The 21,600-nt window shown below is 37.1% G+C and overlaps 4 protein-coding genes across 9 annotated transcripts; all 4 read right to left on the bottom strand.

The window, feature by feature from the left end:
• Positions 1 to 5,867: 5,867 nt before the first annotated feature.
• On the bottom strand, positions 5,868 to 7,943 carry LOC126620185 (probable LRR receptor-like serine/threonine-protein kinase At3g47570). The gene is made up of 2 exons (XM_050288678.1): positions 6,897 to 7,943; positions 5,868 to 6,703 (listed from the first exon to the last, which is right to left on the bottom strand). Exons 1-2 carry the CDS (start codon positions 7,939 to 7,941, stop codon positions 6,087 to 6,089), a joined length of 1,662 nt encoding a protein of 553 aa, XP_050144635.1. The 5' UTR covers positions 7,942 to 7,943; the 3' UTR covers positions 5,868 to 6,086.
• A 180-nt stretch (positions 7,944 to 8,123) lies between these two features.
• On the bottom strand, positions 8,124 to 9,504 carry LOC126618175 (probable LRR receptor-like serine/threonine-protein kinase At3g47570). The gene is made up of 2 exons (XM_050286258.1): positions 9,100 to 9,504; positions 8,124 to 8,822 (listed from the first exon to the last, which is right to left on the bottom strand). The coding sequence occupies exons 1-2, from the start codon at positions 9,502 to 9,504 to the stop codon at positions 8,124 to 8,126; spliced, it is 1,104 nt and encodes a 367-aa protein (XP_050142215.1).
• A 2,911-nt stretch (positions 9,505 to 12,415) lies between these two features.
• Positions 12,416 to 16,794, bottom strand: LOC126620186 (protein SLOW GREEN 1, chloroplastic-like). Of its 6 annotated transcripts, XM_050288683.1 has the most exons (4): positions 15,478 to 16,794; positions 14,742 to 14,979; positions 14,133 to 14,196; positions 12,416 to 13,989 (listed from the first exon to the last, which is right to left on the bottom strand). In XM_050288683.1, exon 1 carries the CDS (start codon positions 16,683 to 16,685, stop codon positions 15,609 to 15,611), a length of 1,077 nt encoding a protein of 358 aa, XP_050144640.1. In that variant the 5' UTR covers positions 16,686 to 16,794; the 3' UTR covers positions 12,416 to 13,989; positions 14,133 to 14,196; positions 14,742 to 14,979; positions 15,478 to 15,608. The 6 variants fall into 6 exon arrangements, with proteins under 6 accessions (XP_050144640.1, XP_050144637.1, XP_050144642.1 ...); XM_050288680.1 differs by having other exon boundaries at positions 12,416 to 14,196; XM_050288685.1 differs by lacking the exon at positions 14,742 to 14,979 and adding an exon at positions 14,980 to 14,999 and having other exon boundaries at positions 12,416 to 14,196.
• Positions 16,795 to 19,956: 3,162 nt separating this feature from the next.
• Positions 19,957 to 21,355, bottom strand: LOC126620187 (uncharacterized). Its single transcript, XM_050288686.1, has 3 exons — positions 21,077 to 21,355; positions 20,720 to 20,825; positions 19,957 to 20,533 (listed from the first exon to the last, which is right to left on the bottom strand). Exons 1-3 carry the CDS (start codon positions 21,107 to 21,109, stop codon positions 20,349 to 20,351), a joined length of 324 nt encoding a protein of 107 aa, XP_050144643.1. The 5' UTR covers positions 21,110 to 21,355; the 3' UTR covers positions 19,957 to 20,348.
• Positions 21,356 to 21,600: the final 245 nt, after the last annotated feature.

Raw genomic sequence — 21,600 nt, forward strand, 5'->3', positions numbered from 1 at the left:
CAAGTCCATTTTGTTGTGGAGTGAGGGGGCTGATGTAAGATCCCACATCGCCCAGGGGAGTGATCCTTATATGTATATTCTCATCCCTACCTAGCATGAGGCCTTTTGGGAGCTCACTGGTTTCGGGTTCCATTGGAACTTCGAAGTTAAGTGGGTTCGCGCGAGAGCAATCCCATGATGGGTGACCCACTGGGAAGTTCTCATGTGAGTTCCTAGAAACAAAATCGTGAGGGTGTGGTCAAGACCCAAAGCGAACAATATCGTGCTACGGCTGAGTTGAGCCCGGGATGTGGTGGGGGCCCGGGCCCGGATATGACAACTGAAACCTCATGTCTAATTCCATGAGTTTCACAAAATTTTTTTAATTGCTCCAGAAAGTATTCACCTCCTCTATCACTTCGATTATATTTACTTGTGACTTAAGATGTTTCTTGTAACCTCGACAATTTTTCATAATATGATCAGGTTTTTTGACAAAAGAAGCATCATTTCTTCACATCACTAATGCTCTTCCCTTTCTTTTTGAAACTTTTTCCCTTAGAAGGAATAACATACTTTTTATTTTTGTCACTTCACACTCCTTCAATCAAATTTGCTCTAGAAAGTTCACTTGTTATCTCAGTTAATTCGCCGTCTCGCTTACAAGATTCTTCTTATATACGAAGGTGTCGAGTTATCTCTTCTAGAGAATTTCGTCCCTTGGTGTTTGAGTTTCTTTTTATAATCATTCCATTTTGGTGGTAATTTTGCTATAATTACACCAACTTGGAATTCCTCATTGACCATTATTCCTCCAATGGCAATATCATCCATAAGGAGTTGTAGTTCCTCAACTTGGGGAAGGATAGGCTTATTATCTATCATTTTGAAATGCACATAATTATCGATAAGAAATTTACGAGCACTAACCTCATCAGTTTTGTACTTGTTTTCCAACCGCATCCAAAGCTCTTTTGCCTATGGAGCATTTTGATACACATTGTAGAGAGCGGTTGACAAAGCATTGAGAATGTGTCCTTTGCATAAAAAATCATCTTCCTTCCTCTTATTCCTTTGATCCTTCAAAGCAATCGACTTATCCGTAGTTTCTTCTGGAATTGTTGGAAAATCATTTTGAATAATGTAGGCCAACTTCAAGGTAGTAAAGAAGAACAAAACCTTTTGTTGCCACTGTTGGAAAAATTGACCATTGAAGCGATCGAGACGAACCAAATCTTGATTCATGTCTTGAATTGATTGAACGGTAGTTGCTAATGCCTCCATTGATCAAATTAGTCTTAAAATTGTTAGAAAAAAATAATATGAATTTAATGATGGTAGTGAAGAAGAAAAATAAGAACATTGAGCCAAAGCACGAATTGAATTTGCTTTCTTTAAGACTAATTTGTCGCTCTTTATTAGTGCAAAAAGAGTTGTAAAACAAATTGTCTCCAGGATACTATGGACTCAAACTTACTTGATATTATTTCTTAAGATTTGCACAACTTAAGAAATAATCTGAAATTTAGAGACAAGAAAGAAAGAAGTAAAGATATATTTTGATTGTTGAATTCATGTTGTATTTATAGAACTTTAGACGATGTTTCATCAACAGTTGTCACCCTCCAATTCTATACTCAATCAGTTATATGAGTAGAAGGATGCATCACTTCATAATTTAATAGCAACCTTTAAGAATCTATACACCCATTCGGTGATGGATATACCTTTTCACTCACAATTGCTCGCTAATACACAACTATTCCAAACAATGTTTTTGATATATTTGAAATTTTCCATCAAACTTACGGGTTAGTGCGGGGAATCCCAACCGAGGATGACATCTGGGTTTAAGGTCTGTGCAGGTCAAGCCCAACAACGCAAAGGGCTGATGGCGAGTTGGACCGAGGGGTGGCAAAGCCCAGCAAGCAACACGGACTTGCTGAAGGCAGGCTTGTGCACGGGTTAGACCCAGCAAGCAACAAGCTTGCTGCAGGTGTGGATCAAGGACTCGGGACAAAGCCTAGCAACTCAAAAGTTGTTGGGTTTAGGTTAGAGAGGCTGCATGCCCAAGGTAACCCTTCCCAGGCTGATGGCCTTGTGTCCGTATAGGTACAGCAAAGCCCAAAGGGTTGCAGTGTGCTCGATGCAGCTGGGTTGTAGGCTAGTGCGGTGCTTAGCGGTGGCGCCAGCAGTGGTATGACGGCGAGCCGCAACCATGCCACATATTTCCTAGTTTTTTCTTCTTCTTCTTTTTTCGACATCTATAGGGTTTGAAAAAACCCTAAATTACTTCTTATTTATTTATATGCTTTGACTAAAAAATTCCACATAGCAAAATAATAATTGCGTAATGCATGAAACGTATATATATTGACAAATATATGCAACATATACAATATATATATATATATATATATATATATATATATATATATATATATATATCCCGTTCATGCATCATAAGGAATTTTTTCATGCTTCATGTACGTTTTAAATATCTTACTTTATTTTACGTGTACCTGATTGGCAAAAAACAAATAAAAGCCTTTGAATTTTGTAGAAGAAAGCCTCCTCCTACGATCCTTCAGTTCCTTAGCTTCTGGTAAGAGCGTGCTCATAATATGTTGTAGGCCTAATTGATTGAACTATTCTAAGGGAATAAAGAGGGGGAGGCCAGCGGTAATAAGAGAGAGAAGAGAGATTTAATTGTGAGGTGTATTGTATTTCACCCCATTGTGCCTTTATTTATAGTAGTAGGATAGGTTAAATCCTTACCCTAATAGGATTACAACTCCAATAGGATAATAACTACTAAAAAGAATATTCCAAGATATCTCTAGATACACTAGGATTTAGACAATCATATTCCTATTCTAAATATGACTGCAACAGATTCTGGATTTTAAAATAACAAAAATGAATTTTAATAAATAAATAAAAACTAATTCAAGAAACTGATTTGAAAGGGAAAAGATAATGATAAAAAAACACTAGGGATCTGCCGCTAGCTTAACAATCCTATGTAGTTTTACCAATTACTTATGAATTATATTTAGTTGATGCATATTCTACTTATTAAAGGACATTAGGTTAGGTTTCCCTAATGCATATTCTACTCGTGGCATTCAAGCTAGAATGTATATCAAACATGCAATTCGTCTATGGCATTCTTGTCGAATATAAACATGCATAACTAATTACGCTTTGTGAAAACCCTTTGAAAACCATGCAACCCCTAAGACATGGCATTCACCCTAGGCAAAATTACAACTATCAATCACAAGAAGCAATACTCAAGCCTCCAATGGTATTCCAACCGAATTGCACCCAATTACTTATCTAAACATCCTAATGGTAGCTAAGCATTAAGATATAGAGACCGTTTAAACACAGTGATTAATAATTCAAAGTATGCATGCATACTATCATAAGAAATTAAATAAAACTACATATTCATGCTCAGGCTCAAGGCATCGCCCTAGCAAACGGAAAATAGTTATGAACAACCATACAACAAAAGGAATTTTATTGAAATAGAAAAAAGATAGAAAACACCTTGAAATACAAATCGTCAAAGCCTTACTAAGTTCTCCAAAATTGATGTGTTCCCTCCCCTAATAGCTAATAAGCCTTATTTATACTACTACAAAATAAAATCCTACCTAGAAAAGGTCTTCTAAAAACTAGGAAACGTAATAGAATAAGATAACTAGGAAATAAAAGGTTTCCTATTTAAACTGAAATTCGGACAGCAGAGAAAATCTATCTTTTGACCAACCAAATCAACTCCGATTTGGTCCCAAAATATATCTTTTTAAATCTTGAGACGTCTGTAACAAATCCATAAAAGGAATCTTCCTCAAAATATGCCATATTGACCTTCAAAATACCCAAAACATCCAGAAACATCAATTCGAGAAAGCTGCACACTGGGCCGTCTTTTCTTTGCCATGGTCAAACGGCTTAGTAGAAACTTTTGAAAATTTGACACGAACAAGTCAACAGACTCACAAACATCCTCCAATTAGAGTCACTCCAAAATTCATCTGTTTGGTTACTTTTTGCTCAAGAGGAAGTCTAATGTCATACATTGGAAATAGGCTAAATAGCCAAAATGGTCCCTGAGATTTGCATAACTCATCACTTTAGTCCCTAACATTTCAAATTGATAAAAGTGGTCTCTGAGATTATCCACCATTCATCATTTTGGTCCTTCCGTTAAAAACTCCAATAAGTGTCCCGGAGCTCTTGGTCAGAAGTTTGGGCAATTTTCAAAGCTTCGTAACTCAATCGTTTCTTTACCATATTCGACCCATAATATATCAAAATGAAGATAGGAAAGTATAGAATAAGATTATACCTATTTGGAAGCCTAATGGATTTCAGAGATGGCCGGAAAATAGCCTCAAAGTTGACTGGTCCGAGGGAAAACTGGAAAACTCACTGGAAACTGGGTAAACTTTAAACGTTCATAACTTCTTCAATACTCAACACAATCAAGTGATTCAAAAATGAAAATCATACTTATAGATGAGATGAAGAGAATGGTACCTTTTTAGATGGCTAAATCGTCGTACTTTTTCTGGAAAACGGCTTGAAAGTGGCTTTGGTCTCGAGTTAGCCACTTTCAAGCCGTTTTCCGGCCAAACCACCCTGAGTTAGCCATCAAAAAAGGTACAATTCTCTTTGTCTCATCAAGAAGTATGATTTTCAATTTTGAATCACTTGATTTCGCTGAGTATTGAAGAAGTTATGAACGTTTAAAGTTTACCCAGTTTCCAGCGTGTTTTCCAGTTTTCCTTCGGACCAGTCAACTTTGAGGCTATTTTCCAGCTATCTCCGGCAGCCATTGGGCTTCCAAATAGGTATAATCTTATTCTACACTTTTCTATCATCATTTTGATATATTATGGGTCAAATTTGGTTAAGAAACGATTGAGTTACGAAGTTTTGAAAATTGTCCAAACTTCCAGCCATGAGCTCTGGGACACTTAACGGAGTTTTTAACGAAATGACCAAAATGATGGATGGTGGACAATCTCAGGGACCACTTTTATCGATTTGAAATGTTAGGGACCAAAGTGATGAGTTATGCAAATCTCAGGAACCATTTTGACTATTTAGCCTTGGAAATATAATCCCAAGTATCAAAATCTCACAAAATAACTAAAAAATTATAACTAAGATTAGGGTAAAATATATGGTATAACATGGACTCATCAGTTGGTATCAAATTTCCGAAGCATAACAATTCATAGACCAAGACAAGCTGCACGACTAATCAATGTTGTTTCTTTTAATCAATAATTACTGTTTATAAGGTATCAAGGGAATCCTGCAATGCAGTGGAGATTGGCTGCCGGTAGCGAAAAATGTTCATCTGCAACTCCTTAATGTAGTACTACAAGAATGCCCCGTGTTGTTTTTTATAAAATACATAGAAGATGTAAAACCAGGTTTCAGACTTTTTAGGATTACATGCAAACAAACTAACTTTTCAGACAAGGAATTGACTGTATAAGCAAATGACAAACTCTGAGGAGTTCAGACAGACTATATCGAAATTAGATGAAGGAATATTAATTAGGATATATCAAGCAAATCAAAATGGACTGAAATAGTGTAGAATTATAAGACTCCCTTATGCTGCAATTAGGATAATGTCATATATCGTCGAAACTGGTTGGATTTAAACAGAGACTAATACAAAATTGTAACTATTTCAGCCATAAAACATCAAAAGTAATTTCAGCAAAAAAAAGTTAATAAAAATTTCACTGTTCAAAGTGCAAGATAGCTCTTTTAGTCGGAATACTTTTACCACTCCTACTGACAAGGGGGATCACATGACTTTCACACGGATTATACTAGACCTGGCTCTTCTCTGGTAGTAATACGATACAAAACAGAGAGAGCATAAATAGATCAAAACAATATTCCCTTATTATACAATATAATTATAAAATACTAGATCAACTTTACATACAATACACATTGATACATATACTATCTTTAGCAAATTATGTTCTGGCATGTATAAGAGTCTAAAGAGTGAGATTAAGAAAAGAAACTTAGACCAATCTCGTATACTGCTAGCCTCGTCTTCATAATTTCATAAATGAGTCTCTAATTGCCTTCATTTTGTTGACAACAACATTCATATGCATCTGCTCTCCCAGGGATATTGCAGAGCATGCGAGTCCTATCTGCATCACTAAAACCAAACATTCCTCCAATTTTCTTCCTTGGACTCGGCTGCGGTCATAACGATTTGTAATAGGTCTTTCTTGTATCTCATTTTTATATTTGTCATCATTAGCATCTGCATCTTCTCCTTCAATGAGCAATGAAGGATCAACTATGTCCATGGTATCATCAGGCATCCCCATGGCTATGAAATTCTGCATCACTGAAACCAAACCTTCCTCCAATTTTCTTCCTTGTACAAGGCCATGGTCATGGCGATTTGTGGTAGGTTCTTCTTGTACCTCATCTTCGTGTCTGGCATCATTAGCATCTGCATCTTCTCCTTCAATGAGCAATGAAGGGTCAACTATGTCCATGGCATGATCAGGCATTGCCAAGGCTGTGAAATTGCGAATATTTATACCATCTCCAAGCATTCCATCGGTAGGTCTTTTTCCCGTGAACATTTCTAGCAACAGTATCCCAAAGCTATAAACATCTCCTAGTATGGATACTTCACCTCCCATGCCATACTCTGTCATTCATTACTCACATTAGGATGTCAAGTCAAATGTTTAAAATTAAAATCTTATTTAAGAGTTCGCTGATGCTTCTTATCCAAATAAAAGAGGTTTTTTCCATTTTCTTTCATACTAATAGAGACTTAAGTGGGCTACTAATAAGGTTTTAGGAGAAAAAAAAATATTGAGAATCACAAAAATGCGTACCTGGAGGAATGTAGCCAATGGAACCCTTTAGCCTAGCTGACATGGTTTGACTTTGAGAGGGGTTATCCGTCGCTTCCAAGAGGAACCTTGCTAAACCAAAGTCAGCAACATGAGCCACCATATCTTCATCAAGTAGAACATTACTAGGCTTTAGATCACAATGAACAATCGACGTATTGCAACGGTGGTGGAGGTAATCCAATGCTGAAGCAATATCAATTGCAATATTGAGTCTTTGTATGAGGCTCAATCTCTTACTCTGAGAGTGCTCATCTATTGGATGCAGCCACGCATCAAGACTTCCATTTACCATGTACTTAAAAACTAAACTTTTGAAGTCATTGCCCCGATTGTCAGTGCTTGAGCAGGTAGTTATGATCTTGAGAAGATTACAATGCCTTATACTTCTTAAAGCATTACATTCACGGATGAAACTCCTGGAAGCTCCTTCTTGTTGAAGGTTCAATACCTTAACTGCAACTACAGTTCCATCACTAGGGATTATGCCTTTGTAAACTGAACCAAAACTTCCCGTAACAATAAGATTGTCCATGGAGAACCCATTAGTTGATTCAACAAGTTCCGAGTAAGAGACACCCCTTTTCCAATCCTTATGGGAAGGTGAAGTTACAAGTTTACGTCTTGAACGAGCAACAACGAAGCATGACAGAGCAATTATGAATGCAAGTGCACAAGCTACAGGGATGACTACTTTTGGGGCAAGCAATTTTCGAGATGAATGAGCCTTTGAGTTGGAGCATGGAGGTAGACTTAATTGTGGGATGCCACCACAAAGCCCACTATTTTCGAGAATTGAGAGACCACTTGCATTTAGAAAAATCCCTTCTTTAGGCAGTTCACCCTCGAAATTATTATTAGAAACATTGAGATTCTTGAGAAATTTTAACTTGCCTATAAATTCAGAAATTTGCCCAGAAAAGTTATTGCTCGAAATATCCATCTCTTCCAAGCTTCTTAAACTTTTAAGAGATTGAGGAATTGTTCCTTCAAAATTGTTATCTGCCAAGTGTAGGTGCTCCAGCATAATACAATCGCCTAGGGCACTTGGAATATCACCTGATAACTGATTTCCTGATACATCTAGCTCCGCGAGATTGGCCAAATTACCTACTTCCTGTGGCAGTGCACCAGTTAACTGGTTGTTAGCCAGGCCCAAATAGATTGAAAGGGACGAGAGCCCAATAAGCTCTCTAGGTATGGCTCCTGTTATTTGTTACCAGAAAGATTAAGTACTAATAGAGTTTGGCAGTTTGCGAGAGTTGGAGGAATGCTTCCTTCAAAACTATTCTGGTGCATGTAGAGCCTTGTCAATGCAGTCAAGTTTCCAATGGAGGATGGGATTCGACCCGAAAACATGCTATCACTCAAATACAGTTCCCCTAACTTCTGAAGCTTTCTTATTTCATTGGGTAGATTACCACTCAAAAAGCTATTTTCCGCTCCCAAAACAGTCAAGTTTATAAGATTTCCAATGCCAATAGGGATGCTTCCATGTATCGAAGTGCCACCTACAGCAAGAATTTGAAGACTGGTAGAAAGGTTGTCTATGGATCTTGGCAATTCTCCTCCAAAATGATTATTGGAAACACCCAAAACCTCCAAGATGGTACAATTGGCCAAGGAGCTAAGAAAATTCAGGTCACCAGTTTTCCCACTTCCTAGTAAATTGCCAGCTAAGTTTAGTTTAACTAAGTTTTTCAAGTTCCCAAAACTTGCAGGGATTGTCCCAGTGAAGACCTTGGTAGAAAAATCAATACCCGAAAGTCTAGAAGCATTTGATAACGAGCTAGGAAAATTACCAGCGAATTTGTTTGAATGACCGTAAAACACTTCAAGATTTGGAAGAGTAGTACCGACATTTGGAGGTAGCTCGCCTTGCAGTTGGTTTAGGGTGACTGCAAACCCCTTAAAGAAGAAATATTATAAATTGAAGGAGGGACCATACCAGACAAATTATTCTCGGAAATTCTCAGTTCTTGCAAGCCTTTTAGACGACCAAGCTCATTAGGTATGCTTCAGTGAAAATTATTGCCGAGAAGGAAAATACTATACACAGCAGAAAAGTTTCCTATCCATTTCGGGATGCTTCCTGTGAGATTGTTACGAGCAAGCCAAAGGTAAGTCAATTTCAACAAGGAACTGAATTCGTTGGAATTGACCCGATAAGCTCATTGGAGCTCACATCGAGCACGCTTAGCTCCATACAGTGAGATATATTAGCCGGAAGCTTCCCTCTGAATGAATTTCCAGATAGGTTGAGATATTGCAGGCTTCGTAGACGACCGATTTCTTGAGGAATTTCACCATGGAAGTCGTTGTTTGTTAGGTTGATTGCTGTCAGGTAGGTGAGGTTTCCTATAGAAGCTGGTATAGAGCCTGCGAGTTCTCTGGAGTTGAGTTTCAAAATCGAAACTCTTTTGGTGGAAGGGTTGCATGTAACTCCAACCCAACTGCAGAAATCAGTGGAATCGTTCCACGAGCTCATGACATTGAGAGGATCTTGAGTTATCCTGTCTTTGAAGTCCAGCAGCGCCAAGCGATCAGTTTCATTTCTGGGCAGAATTGCGGCATCCAGACGTGTGGTCATGCATAACAAAAGAATAAGCACGCGAGAGAACGTAAACAAAATGATTTTACCATGAGTACAGAGTACTACAAGAATGCTCCATGCTGTCTTTGAAGAATACAGAGGTGATGAAAAACCAGGTTTCAGGGCTTTTTAGGATTACATGCAAACTTGGCCTACAAATGTGCAAGGGAAAATCTCATGATAGTGATTTGTTTGAATGCCGTATTACAAAACAAAAGGAAAGTCTGTTACACAAATACGTAAGAAAGAAAACCCATCGATGCCGTGTCTGACAAGGAGTTGAATATTAGATCACAGCTCCTTCTAGGTCCTTCGGACACATTCAAGTTGGGTTGAGTGTGATTAGTACTGACAATTTTTTACACGGTCCATTATTGGACACGAAATGGCACGAAAATAACCGATTTTATGTCAACCCGTTAACGTGTCGAGTTGTTATCAGGCAGGGCCGGCCCAGGCCTAGTTGGGATAGCGACTGTTCGAGGCCCAAAAAAATTGAGGGCACCAAATTTATTATGGTGATATATTCATTTATGCTTTAATAAGAGTATAAATTTATAAAATTTGGTTAAAATACCGAGAAATTTAACTATAACTAGTTGTTTTTGTTTGTAAATTTAACAAGAAGATCTTGGGTTCAAAACACTATGTGTGTTTGTGTTTATGTACTTTTCAATTTTTACGAATTCTTTTTCTATAAGAGTATAAATTTTTGAAATTTGTTTAAATAATCATGAACTTTGACCATAAGTAGTGGTTTATGCTATTTAAAATAAACAAGGAGGTCTCTGGTTCAAAACGTTGTGTGTGTTGAAAATGCTGGTGGGTAGTGAATGCCCACAGTACTTTGGTAGAAGTTTTCAATGTCCATGCAAAGTGAAATTGAATTTGGAGATGCAAGAGATTGTATTGTCAAAATGGGTGATGTAAATTTCAAAGTGCAGTTAATGCATTAGTTCGGAGTTGCTCTATAAATAGAGCACTCCGTATGCTTTCAAAACATACAGAGAGAATATACAGAAGGAAAGAAAGATCAATAATATCATCTATTCCTCCATCTTTTATTGGTCATCTACTTAAGTTATAATTACAGTGTAATATTTTACATTTGTTTCACTTCATTTACTAAAAAGGTTATCCCTCTAACTTTTACATATTTATAACAGTGTGCATTTTTTACTGTAAAGTTTTTACAAATTTCTTTTTATAAGAGTATAAATTCATAAAATTTGGTTAAAATACTTTTAACGGGAGTAATGGTTTTTGTTGTTTAAAATTAAAGAAAGATCATGAGTTCAAAGTGCTATGTGCTTTTTTTATTCTTTCCAATTTTTATAAATTTCTGTTTGTTTGTTAATTTCTTTATAACTATTAGCTAGTAGCTATGTGAGTTACAGTTTTTAGACATTCATTCCAATTCAAGTCTAACCTTCAACAAAGAGTAATGTGTAGATCAAATTTGCAAACCATATAATGTGTCACTAATGGGAAATAAGCACATTAATCAACACTTAAATAATAATCCAATCATCAACAATCACATCATACAGTTTTCAAAATTTGGTTTAAAATTTTCATGCCTCTAGTATCAGCCTTCAAGAAATTAATGTATGTATGTGTTTACCAATACTAGGTTTAATTTAGTGCTTATTTATTGCTTAAAAATATCAATTAAATAATAATAACGAGTATTTATCATTTTTAGCCAAAATTTTATCCTTTAGACTATAGTAAAGTGTGATTTACAAGAATGAAAAAAGAAGATATCTTATGAATGACTGCAAGGCCATAACTGTTTGTTTGTTTGTTTTTTTTTTTTTTTTTTTTGACAAGAAACGATAATAAAATTTAATTACTGAACCACAATTATAAAGAGTTCACAATAACTATAAGAATTGTCACATGAGTATAATCTTCAGTTACCAAATAAATTGATCTGGAGATAATTTTCACAAACTAAAATTAATAATAATCTCCTAATTTGGCAATCACAACCACACACGCACTAAACCAAAAATTTAATCACTGTTAGAACCAAAAATAGTGAGATTCCACCGGTTCCTTTTGGCAAGGATTTGGATCCTCTCCTCAGCTTAGGAGGCTGAGCCTCAGGCCTCCTGAGCAAATCACACGGACCGTTGAATTTTGATTCAACGACTATAATTATTATAACTTTTAAAGCAGCCTTCTGTTTATAACCGTTTGATTAAAATTCAACGGCCTTTGTGATTTGCTATCCAAATTCTTTTGGCAATGACGCATTTAGGACATTAAAATCCGACAACCGCGCCCTATCCGACGACATGTTTGCACCTCTTTGCACCTGCCACATGTTTGTAATCGACAGAAATTAGATTTTCAGCCTGCCACATGTTTGCACCTCTTTCTCTGTTTGTTTGTCCATTTGTTGACGTGTTATCGTCACTATAATAAAAAATAATCAAATTGCCAATTGCTTACGTTTAATCATCCACATCTGTCAACCAATTAACCAATTGAAATTTTCATCTCTACATAAAAATAATCAAATTGTGAATTTCTTACCTTTAATCATCAGCATCTATATCAACAAACCAACCTATTGAATGGTTCATAGTAAGAATGCTAGTTATTATCAAATCCATATATACGTTTAAGTTGATTAAACCATCCCTAATTTTATTCTTTTTTACAAAGATGATTTTTAAATAATGATAAAGAAAATAAAAGATCTTGTTAATACATTTATGAGCTTAAAATCAAGATTTTAAAAAGACGCTAGATGCTAGTCGGGCGACGAGCTGGAGCTTAGCATCTAGCGGCTAGGCGGGCGCCAAAGTGTAAATAAGTGTTTGTTTATATGTAAAATATATATAAGCTACAAAATAGAATGACATATATATTATGAAGTATTGGAACATAATGAAAATATGGGGAACAAACATATAATATGTGTTCATTTAAGTATTCAACAGGTATCTTACAATTTATTGAAAAAAATAATATGCAAAATGAAATTTATCTATTTTCTGTCTATATGAGTCGCAACCTAGGCGGGCACCTTAGCAGGTCTAGTGGTCCTTTCTTAATTTTCAAATGCCTAGACATTAATCAGGGTGGTGGCTAGCCGCCTAGCGCCTAGACAGCGCTAGGCAGGAATTTTTATAACAGTGCTTAAGATACATTATAATGAATACATTATATTGAGGTGCACTAGGGGGTAAACTAAAAGATATAAGGTCATCTCCAACCGAATGGGCTAAACATAGTTCCGTCTCGAATTATAGCCTTATAATAAATTTTTTTTTTTAAATAATGTCAAGTCATATTTATATACATCTTCAAACGAAAAGGCTAAACATAGCCTCGTCAATAATTTATTAACTTTAAGTTTATTTTTAATTTTACTGATTAATTTTATACAAATGAAAAGAGTATTATTCCTAACCAACAGTCAATAATCCGATTGAAAAGCCAATTACTAATGAAATTAGGTATCTTGTTAAATGAATTTAAAAAATTAATTACTTTCGTTAAATCTAGTTGGTGGAACAAGTGTTTAACATCAATGAAGTAAGAAGTATTTTTCAACTTCCTTCTCCTTCCTTCTTCGTTCCTTCAAATGCCAATCCGGTATCATTCCGTCGAGTAGCAGAAGTTGCAGAACCATTATGTTTGAGTCGCGGAATTCAAAATGCAATTCTTAAGGGTTACTGGGCCGTGCCGCGCAATCCGGTATCAATCCATCGAGTCGCAGAAGTTGGAGAACCATTACGATGGACCCCAGCAAACGGGCTGGCTATCAGGCCGAGCTTGGTCCCCTTTGGTCATGTTTGGCCAGGTGAGTTCCACTAAATTTTGACCTAGCCTTCAGATGGAGATGAATTTTATTCAAATCAGGCCACATTTTGATCTTTTAGCCCTCTTCATTGGAGATCGTCTAAAACCTTCTCCAATGGAAAACCATCTCTAATGAAGAGGGCTAAACATCTAAAAGCCAAAAAACAACCTGATTTGCTCAAAAATTCATCTTCAACCGATGACTAGATTAAAGCCCATTAAACCATTATTTGGCCGAAGAGACATCAAGCTAGTAAAATGTAACCCCTCCCCCTCTTAGCCCTTTTTCGGTTAGATTCAAAAACTTCAAACGGTAATTTAATTAAATCAACTAATGAATTTATAGTATAAGATTAGCCCTTTCGATTGGAGACGACATATATGTCCCTGACACTAGTCATTTAAAAATAATTTTTTGTAAGCCTATAATTTTGAGGCGGAACTATGGTTAGCCCTTTCGGTTGGAGATGGACTAAGGGGCCAATTCGGCTTTAGTTTAGCTCCCTTCCATTAATCTTGTGGATGTTTGCTCAACCGCGCACCTGGGATATGCGCATGACTCGGGTAGATAGTGCATTGACAATATCCCACCGTATTTGATAAAATATTTGATATTGTGTCGTCATTATATTGTGGGCCATCTTTTTCCAAGGACAATTGCAGCTGCAGGTTAAGGTTACTAATAAATCATACTGGGTGATATGAGTAACAGGGAGAGAACCTGCTGCTACTCGATCCCTCTTGGATCGAATAACCGCAGTAAAAGGGGGGGAGAAGAGAGAAGCATTATGTTGGTTGGAAATCACCTGGATGCAGTAAGAATGTATACAAACTTTTCCATCTGCAAAACTGTCTTCATTTCTGCACCAGCTGGGTAGACATCGCGCACCGTTAACCACAAGTTAAAAAACAGTCAGTCAGTCCAACATCTACTTTGATTCACTTGCTACTTCATTAAAAACAGTTCAAATCAGATATAATCATATGCATTTTTGCTGCCTATCTGCTCACTGCAAAAATTGAGCACAATAACGAAAGAGATTGTCTCTTACGCCAGTCCTCGGGTAATCAACCATTAACTATCACGCCCGAGAGTCATAAGGGAACAGAAAATATTGTCTTCCATTACGTAAGAAAGTATAAAGCATACACAGACTCGCCATGACATTAGAAAGAACAATATTGCAGTAGAGACCATAAAAACAATGAGATGTAAAGAAATCCAGTCCTTAATCCATATCCGAATATGCAACAAATTATACAAACACACAAATATAAATCATCATATAATTGTCAACAACTCAACATCTCCTCCGCCTTATACTATGCTCATTTTTTGCATTACATAAACCAAAGCAAATTCATCAACTACGACAAGTTTTATTGAAACTTGAATTTCTAAGTCACTCACATACCCTTTCATGCTAAGAACATTCACACAAAGTTCAACCCTTAACGAGATGTGGAACAACTTTGAATCAAGCACAGCATGACATGAATAGCCGCACATGATACTGAAAAATAAAACAGCACTAAAGGCTTTTTCTGAGAAGAAATTGACTGCATAATATTGACTGTAACTGACATTGCTACCGATACTTGGGAACCAGGGCAGACCATGTGAAAGTTACAAGAAGGATGTATTAGTAGTACCTGCCAAGGAAATCAATGAACTGAAATAGCGTCAAAGAAGTTATGACCAGAACTGAGATCCAGGGCATACTATATAATTTACGATGGTATCATATGCAGCGGAACTAGAGTCGAGGAAGTAAAACCCAGAACTTGTTGTGTATGATTAATCTAAATTACAGGATACAGTTATCAAAGTGTTTTCCATCAGCAAAGATTATGACAACCACTTCTGCAGCAGTCCCATTGGCAAAGAAAAATTCCTACATTAACTATATGCACCGTACAATGAGCCTTCTGGGACATACCAAAGCATGCTCTTGAGCTACGAACACATTAAACCAATACGGGATGTTATCCGTTTCAACATCAGCACATCAAAAACCATTTCATTCCAGGTATAACTCCAAATATCGAGACAAAATTGGTTCAACAAGATATTAAATTTCACTATTTGATGCACAGATAGCTCTACATTCTGAAAATTACTTTTACTACGACGACTACTACTAAAATTACCTACAGTTTGAGTGAGCACTACTAGCCAAAGCATTCACCAAAAAACAGAGGCAGATAGAAACCAAGAGGCAACCACCACATTACAGAAGCCAGCCACCACAATGAGCTAAAACTCAGCAACCCCAGTTCCCTCAGACTTTCGACGCTGCTCTCTCCCTCTCCACCTTCTGCCCAAAAAGCTTCGTCGCAAACATATTGTCATCAAAATACTCTTTATAAGGGTGGTTCTTTGGAACAAGCTTCCTGAACTTTTCAAACTGTTTCTCAGCCTCATTAGTCTTCCTCAACATTGTATAAATGATTCCTTGACACAGATAAGGCCTGAAGTCTCTCGGTTCTTCCCTCACAAGCTCTTGATAAAGCTTCAAAGCATCCGAATACTTTGACTCCATCACGCGAATTTGCGCAACTAACAGCTTAAAATCCCTCACATCCGACATGTTCCCTTCCTTCTTACACTTCATCATTGCCTCCTCCACCCTCTTCGTCACACTCTTCAATTTCTCCGGTGGTTGCGAAGCGCACATTACAAGGCCATGAAAGGCCTCTACTTTGAAAGGGTCTTTCGCCAAAATGTCCTCGAACTCAGCGTTAGCGAGTTCGACCTCACCCATGTAGCTGTGAACATTGGCCTTCAGCAATTGCCACTCGAAATCTTCGGGTTCCAGCTCGATCAAGCGCTCCAACACCTGAATCGCTTCGGTCAGCTTGTGGGACTTGATCCTGACCTCCATTAAATTCCTGAGAGCTTCGACATCATCCGGGTTCCGGGCCAAATGCTCTTCAAGTACCCTTTCCTTCTCTTCATTCGGAACTCTGTCAGTGGATGATTCTTGTTCCACTGGCTCAACCGTGGAAGATGCGACTGCGGTGGCGGCCATAGCGGTTCGGTGATTGAACCTCATGAAGAAGAATGCGGCGGCAGCGATGGCGGCGCAGGTCGTCTTGATGATAGGGGCGGCGAGAGGGGCCAAGGCTTTGAAAGAGGAAATGGGATTAGGGTTTTGGAGGTTTCGGTGAGGTGGGTGGTCGGAGGACGGCGGAAGCGATGTGGATGAGGCTCTGACAGTGAGGGTGGTGAAGTTGAAGGGCGGCGATTGGCGCGGGGGTCTGAAGGAAGAAAGGGGTTTTGGGAACGATGGACAGTGGGAATTGAGCGAGAGGGTGAGGGGTTGGTGACGGTGGTGAAGTTTGGCGAGAGACTCCATAGATTGAGAGAGAATTAGGGTTTTGTAGAACCCTGCAATGGGGTGAGAGAAGTAGAAGAGATGACGGAGGAGTGGGGGAAATAGGTGACAGGAGAAATGCTGAGAGGAATTCGACATTCAGCTAAAGGTACTCCCGGTGTGAGCTTTCCGCTGGGCTTTTTGTTGGGCTGGAATTTCAAAACTCGGGATTGGGTTGAACTTTTGTTTTTCCTTTTTGTTTGGGTTTTGAAGTGGGTTCGCTGGAAACTAGCATGGGCTTTCTCTGTTTTGATGTGGGCTTTTTAGCTTTCCTAATAGCATGTCAAATATGATATGCAAAATTTAATTTGATAGTTGATGTGGTCAAAATTGAATATATTTTTTTGTTGATACGAAATAAATGTATTAAAATAAGAAACCACGGATACAACCACCGTTCATAGAGTCTAAATTATAGGTCGGACGAGCAAAGGAAGGAATACAATACTACCAAAAATGGCTATTCCTAATTAGAAGTCCCTATTTTGCAAAGGCATCAGCAAGAAAATTAACTTCTCTAAAAATATGATTCCATCTCACGTCCAAACAAGATGAAGTAAGCCATCTAATATCTTCAAAACAAGCGAAGGTTCCACGGAGGCTGAAAAATGCCTTGAAGCTCCCCAACAATAAGGTTTGACTTCAACAAAGACCTTTTTAAACCCTTTCCTCCTGATATAGGATGGCCCTCCTTCAAAGCTTTTTCCTCCACTTCATTTATAGTTGCACCGTCTAAGTTGAAAGCACCGGCTCCCAACACAATGCCATCTTCATTTCTTACTCCAAAACCAGAACCAGCCATGTCGCTACAAATGTTAAATCTTCTTTTCTTTTTCTTTTTTGTTCTTTTTTTCTCTTTTTTATAATGGATACATCAAATATTTATTTTATTATAGCTTTTATTCTATTGGTTGTTAACGTGACCCATGCATTAAAATTATGATGAATTGCCAATTTAGTCCTTGAATTATCATCTGAGTGAAAATTAGATCACTAAACTATTTTTTCAGAGAAATCAGTCATCAAATTATAAAAATCTGTCAATTACATCATTAATATTAGATTCAAAGTTACTATACTCAATTTTTTTCATCAATTTAAATCATGTTACTTGCATGTGATACACAATGAAGGGTAAATTGGTAATTCTACATAAAGAAATAGTGCATGGAATTAACTTTGAAGGATAAATTAGACGTTAGATTCGTAACCTATATGAAATGTTAAGGGCTTATAAACAAGAAAAATGACAGTATTACACTCTAAAGTGTGTCAAGTGACTTAATTTAACAAAAATTTGGATAAAACAACTTTGACTATAGTGATAGGGATGAAATTAACAATTTTTAATGAATTCAGAGACTTATTTTACCGAAAAAATAATTCAGGGACCTAAATTTTACTGAGGTGAAAGTTCATAGACTAAATTGACACTTCACTCTAAAAATTAAATTAAATTAAATTATATGACATATCCATTAGAGAACACCTGAATGTCTCTTTGTCATATTTGACATCTACTTTGGAGATGGTCTTATGCATCAAAATTAAGTGTGCGAGTGAAAGTAAAGTTTTTGGTTTTGAGCAACAAAAGTAAAGTCTGAGTTCCACTATAAAACCAATAAAACAGTAATCATATTGGCTCAGAGAAGATGTATTTTTAGTCATCACAACCTCTAATCCGCCCCAACGACCCAGCCAACTCAAAGACACCCACCACCACAAATTAGCCATAAGCAACACCATCATACCAGACTAACCTGGAATTGGCCAAATTTTTTGGTTGAACCGAATACCCGTAAACCACAAATTCAGTTCAATATTAGTTTCGTTTTAAGCCGTGTCAATAAACTTTTGTCAGTTGTCGGTTGGGGGCTATTTGTTCGGCTGCCAAACTGATTTCGCCACTAGATTTCCACTAGAAGAAAGAAAATACTATTTCCAAATCATCTCCATCAATTTAGGAGATGTAGTTTTAAAATGCCTGAAAATGCTTTTAGAAAGAAAAAAAAAAGTTTTTGGGTTCCAAAAGCACTTGAAGTGTTTTTTGCAAGAAGAACCAGTTATGTACTTCTTTAAGGAAACAATTTTAGTGCTTTTTTAGGATTTGCTTACATTTTTACTAAGATATAAAGGTTCCAAAAATATTTTCACCAAAGTTCTTTCAGTTATTTTGAAAGCATATCCAAACAAGCAGTTAATGTGTTAAGCATTGAGGTTGACTTTTTATACTTTTGCCTAAACATTTATACTTTTAAGTTTTAACCTAAAAGTAACTATTAATGAAGACAAATTATTCATTTTTCTAATAGAACGATATTATTTACATCGGAATGTGAGAGATTTGGGCTAGCCACACATCGGCTATATAAGAAGCCATATGTAATATATAACACGTCATCCACAGAAGTTGAACGTATAACCTCTTATGAAGTAAAAATAAAAATATCACTAAATCGTAGTACTAAATTATCAAATTTTAAGCAACCATTTTCCTTTACTAAACTTGTCAATCTTAGTAAGTCATTAGAAACAACTAATGCACTCCCAAGAAACATGCTCTATTTTGAATTATTTTGGGCCTATAACGCCGAACAGATCATACTCACCTTCACGTTAGTCGAACCTAATACTAATCATTGAAAAAGAAGAGTTTAAACGCTAAACATAATAAATTGAAGAACAAAAGTCCATCAGTATCTAGTATAGACCGGAACCCTAATCTAATACTAATAATAATATTGTAGGAAAAGATTAAATATAAATTCTTAGCCGCGCAGGTATGCTAAGATTCTATTACAATTACAACGTTGATGTAACTCTCAGTCTTTCTCCACCGAACTCAAACGAAAAATTACAATGGCAAGAAATTCAAATTGACCCACGAACAGAGTTATTGGAGAAAACAAACAAAGCATCCATGATATTTATACATATTTACAGGAGAAAGAAAATAAAATAGCCCAATAACCAAAGCTGCCTGAACAGTAAAATTTGGAGTGGTAGATTGAAATTAAAATAGCCCAATAACCAAAGCTTCCTGAACGGTAAAATTTGGAGTGGTAGATTGATCAAGTAATTCGTTAATTCACTGTGTTTCAAGTACAAACTTTTTTTTATTTCTCTTTACTATATAATATCTCATGAAATCGAAAATGGGAAACTAAAAACAATGAGAAGTTATTTCTGTACAATTTTTCTCTTCTAGGTGAAATTATTTGATTGAGAATTAAGCAAAAAAAAAAAAAAAGAGGAAAAAGGAATTTGCAGAATTCATAGCTCTAAAATTTTACATTTACAAATCAGTACAGTATCTGCATGGGGAGACACATACACAATGAAGGCAAATGGGGCACATCGGGCTCTGCCACGTGTGCGCCACGTAGCTAACCCCAGCCACCCAGGCAGTCTCAAGTCTCAAGGGTTTACAAACCACAATTCCCAACTACTATTGATGACTGCTACACGACGACGTCGTATGCTCCATCCGGATTTGCCCTTTGTATTGTCCTGGACAACTTGTTATTTTGCCTCTCGTTTTTAGCGACTTTTTCCCTGATGTTACAGATTTATACCACTTAAAGCCAAAAAGGCCATCTCTTATCGATCGTTTTCTGCATAAAAAAGAAAAAATCAAGGGGACTACTAGTCATCAGATTCAGATTCATCACCGTCGTCGTCGGTGGTGGTGGAGTTGTCGCCGCTCTGGGTAAGATCAAAAAGCATCTTCTGGATTCTTTGCTTTGTGACCATCTCAGAGGATCCTGCTTCCCTGCTCTTTGTGTAGGCCTCAAAGAACTCTCTGTTCTCCTTCTCTAACTCCTTCCACACTGCAGTTAATCAGTTAGTCCATTAATTAGCTAACCATTCATTCCCATTCAAAGAACATATAATATATATACAAACACACACACACACACGCACGCACGCACGCACGCACGCACACACACACACACACGTGTATATATATATATATATATATATAGAGAGAGAGAGAGAGAGAGAGAGAGAGAGACCTGTGGAGGTAATGATGGGTTTTATGTTTGCATGCTTAGAGAGGGTTTCCATGCACTCCTCTTTGCTCATGTTGAATATGATGCACTCCTCGATTAAATGGTGCACCTATTTATAATCATGCATGTCACCACCATTAATTTTCATCACCACAAAATATCAAAAAATAAAACAACACCACTTCAAAAAAGTCATCAAGTGCTCTTGGTTTACGAAAAACTTGAGAAAAAACTAAATTTCGCGAATTGCCTTGTGACGTTTTTTATGTATCGATCCTATATATTGAATCAAAGATATACATCATTTTGGTGATCAAGAAAAAGCAGAAGAATTTTCATAAAAATTATAACAAGGCTTACCAAGTGGATGTATGAAGCAGAAGAGTCTCCCATGTTTATATATTCTGATATATTTTAACTGATGTCTATAAAGTTCTTGCTACCCCAGCTGCAGAAGACTTGTGGAACAACGAAGAATTTGAAAGGAGAATTCAAAAGAAGAAGGGGGCCGGAGAGTGAGAGATTTCGAGAAGCAAGAGGCAGCTGCTGGATGATCATAAAAAGTGAACACTGATAGGTTAAAGAAAAATCATGAAGATGGATCGTATAAATAAACAAATAGAAAGTGCAGGTCAGTTCTTGGGTGATGTCTTAGGCGTTGGGTGCGGGGGATCATATGCCCACGTGGGGGGACGACGATGATTGGTGGAGAGGGGATTAGAGGAGATTCTACAAGCAGCCCTTTGCTTGTCTCTTCTACGTGGCCACTGAGCCATTGTCCACGTGACACGTGGGGTCCCTCTGCCTACAACACATGATAGTTTGTTGCATGCCTAAACCCTAAACCACTGCACCTTGTGCCCCCCACGCTCATTCAGCAGGCA

This window comes from Malus sylvestris, chromosome 4 (assembly GCF_916048215.2).
Source record: "Malus sylvestris chromosome 4, drMalSylv7.2, whole genome shotgun sequence".
Classification (NCBI taxonomy): Eukaryota; Viridiplantae; Streptophyta; class Magnoliopsida; order Rosales; family Rosaceae; genus Malus; species Malus sylvestris.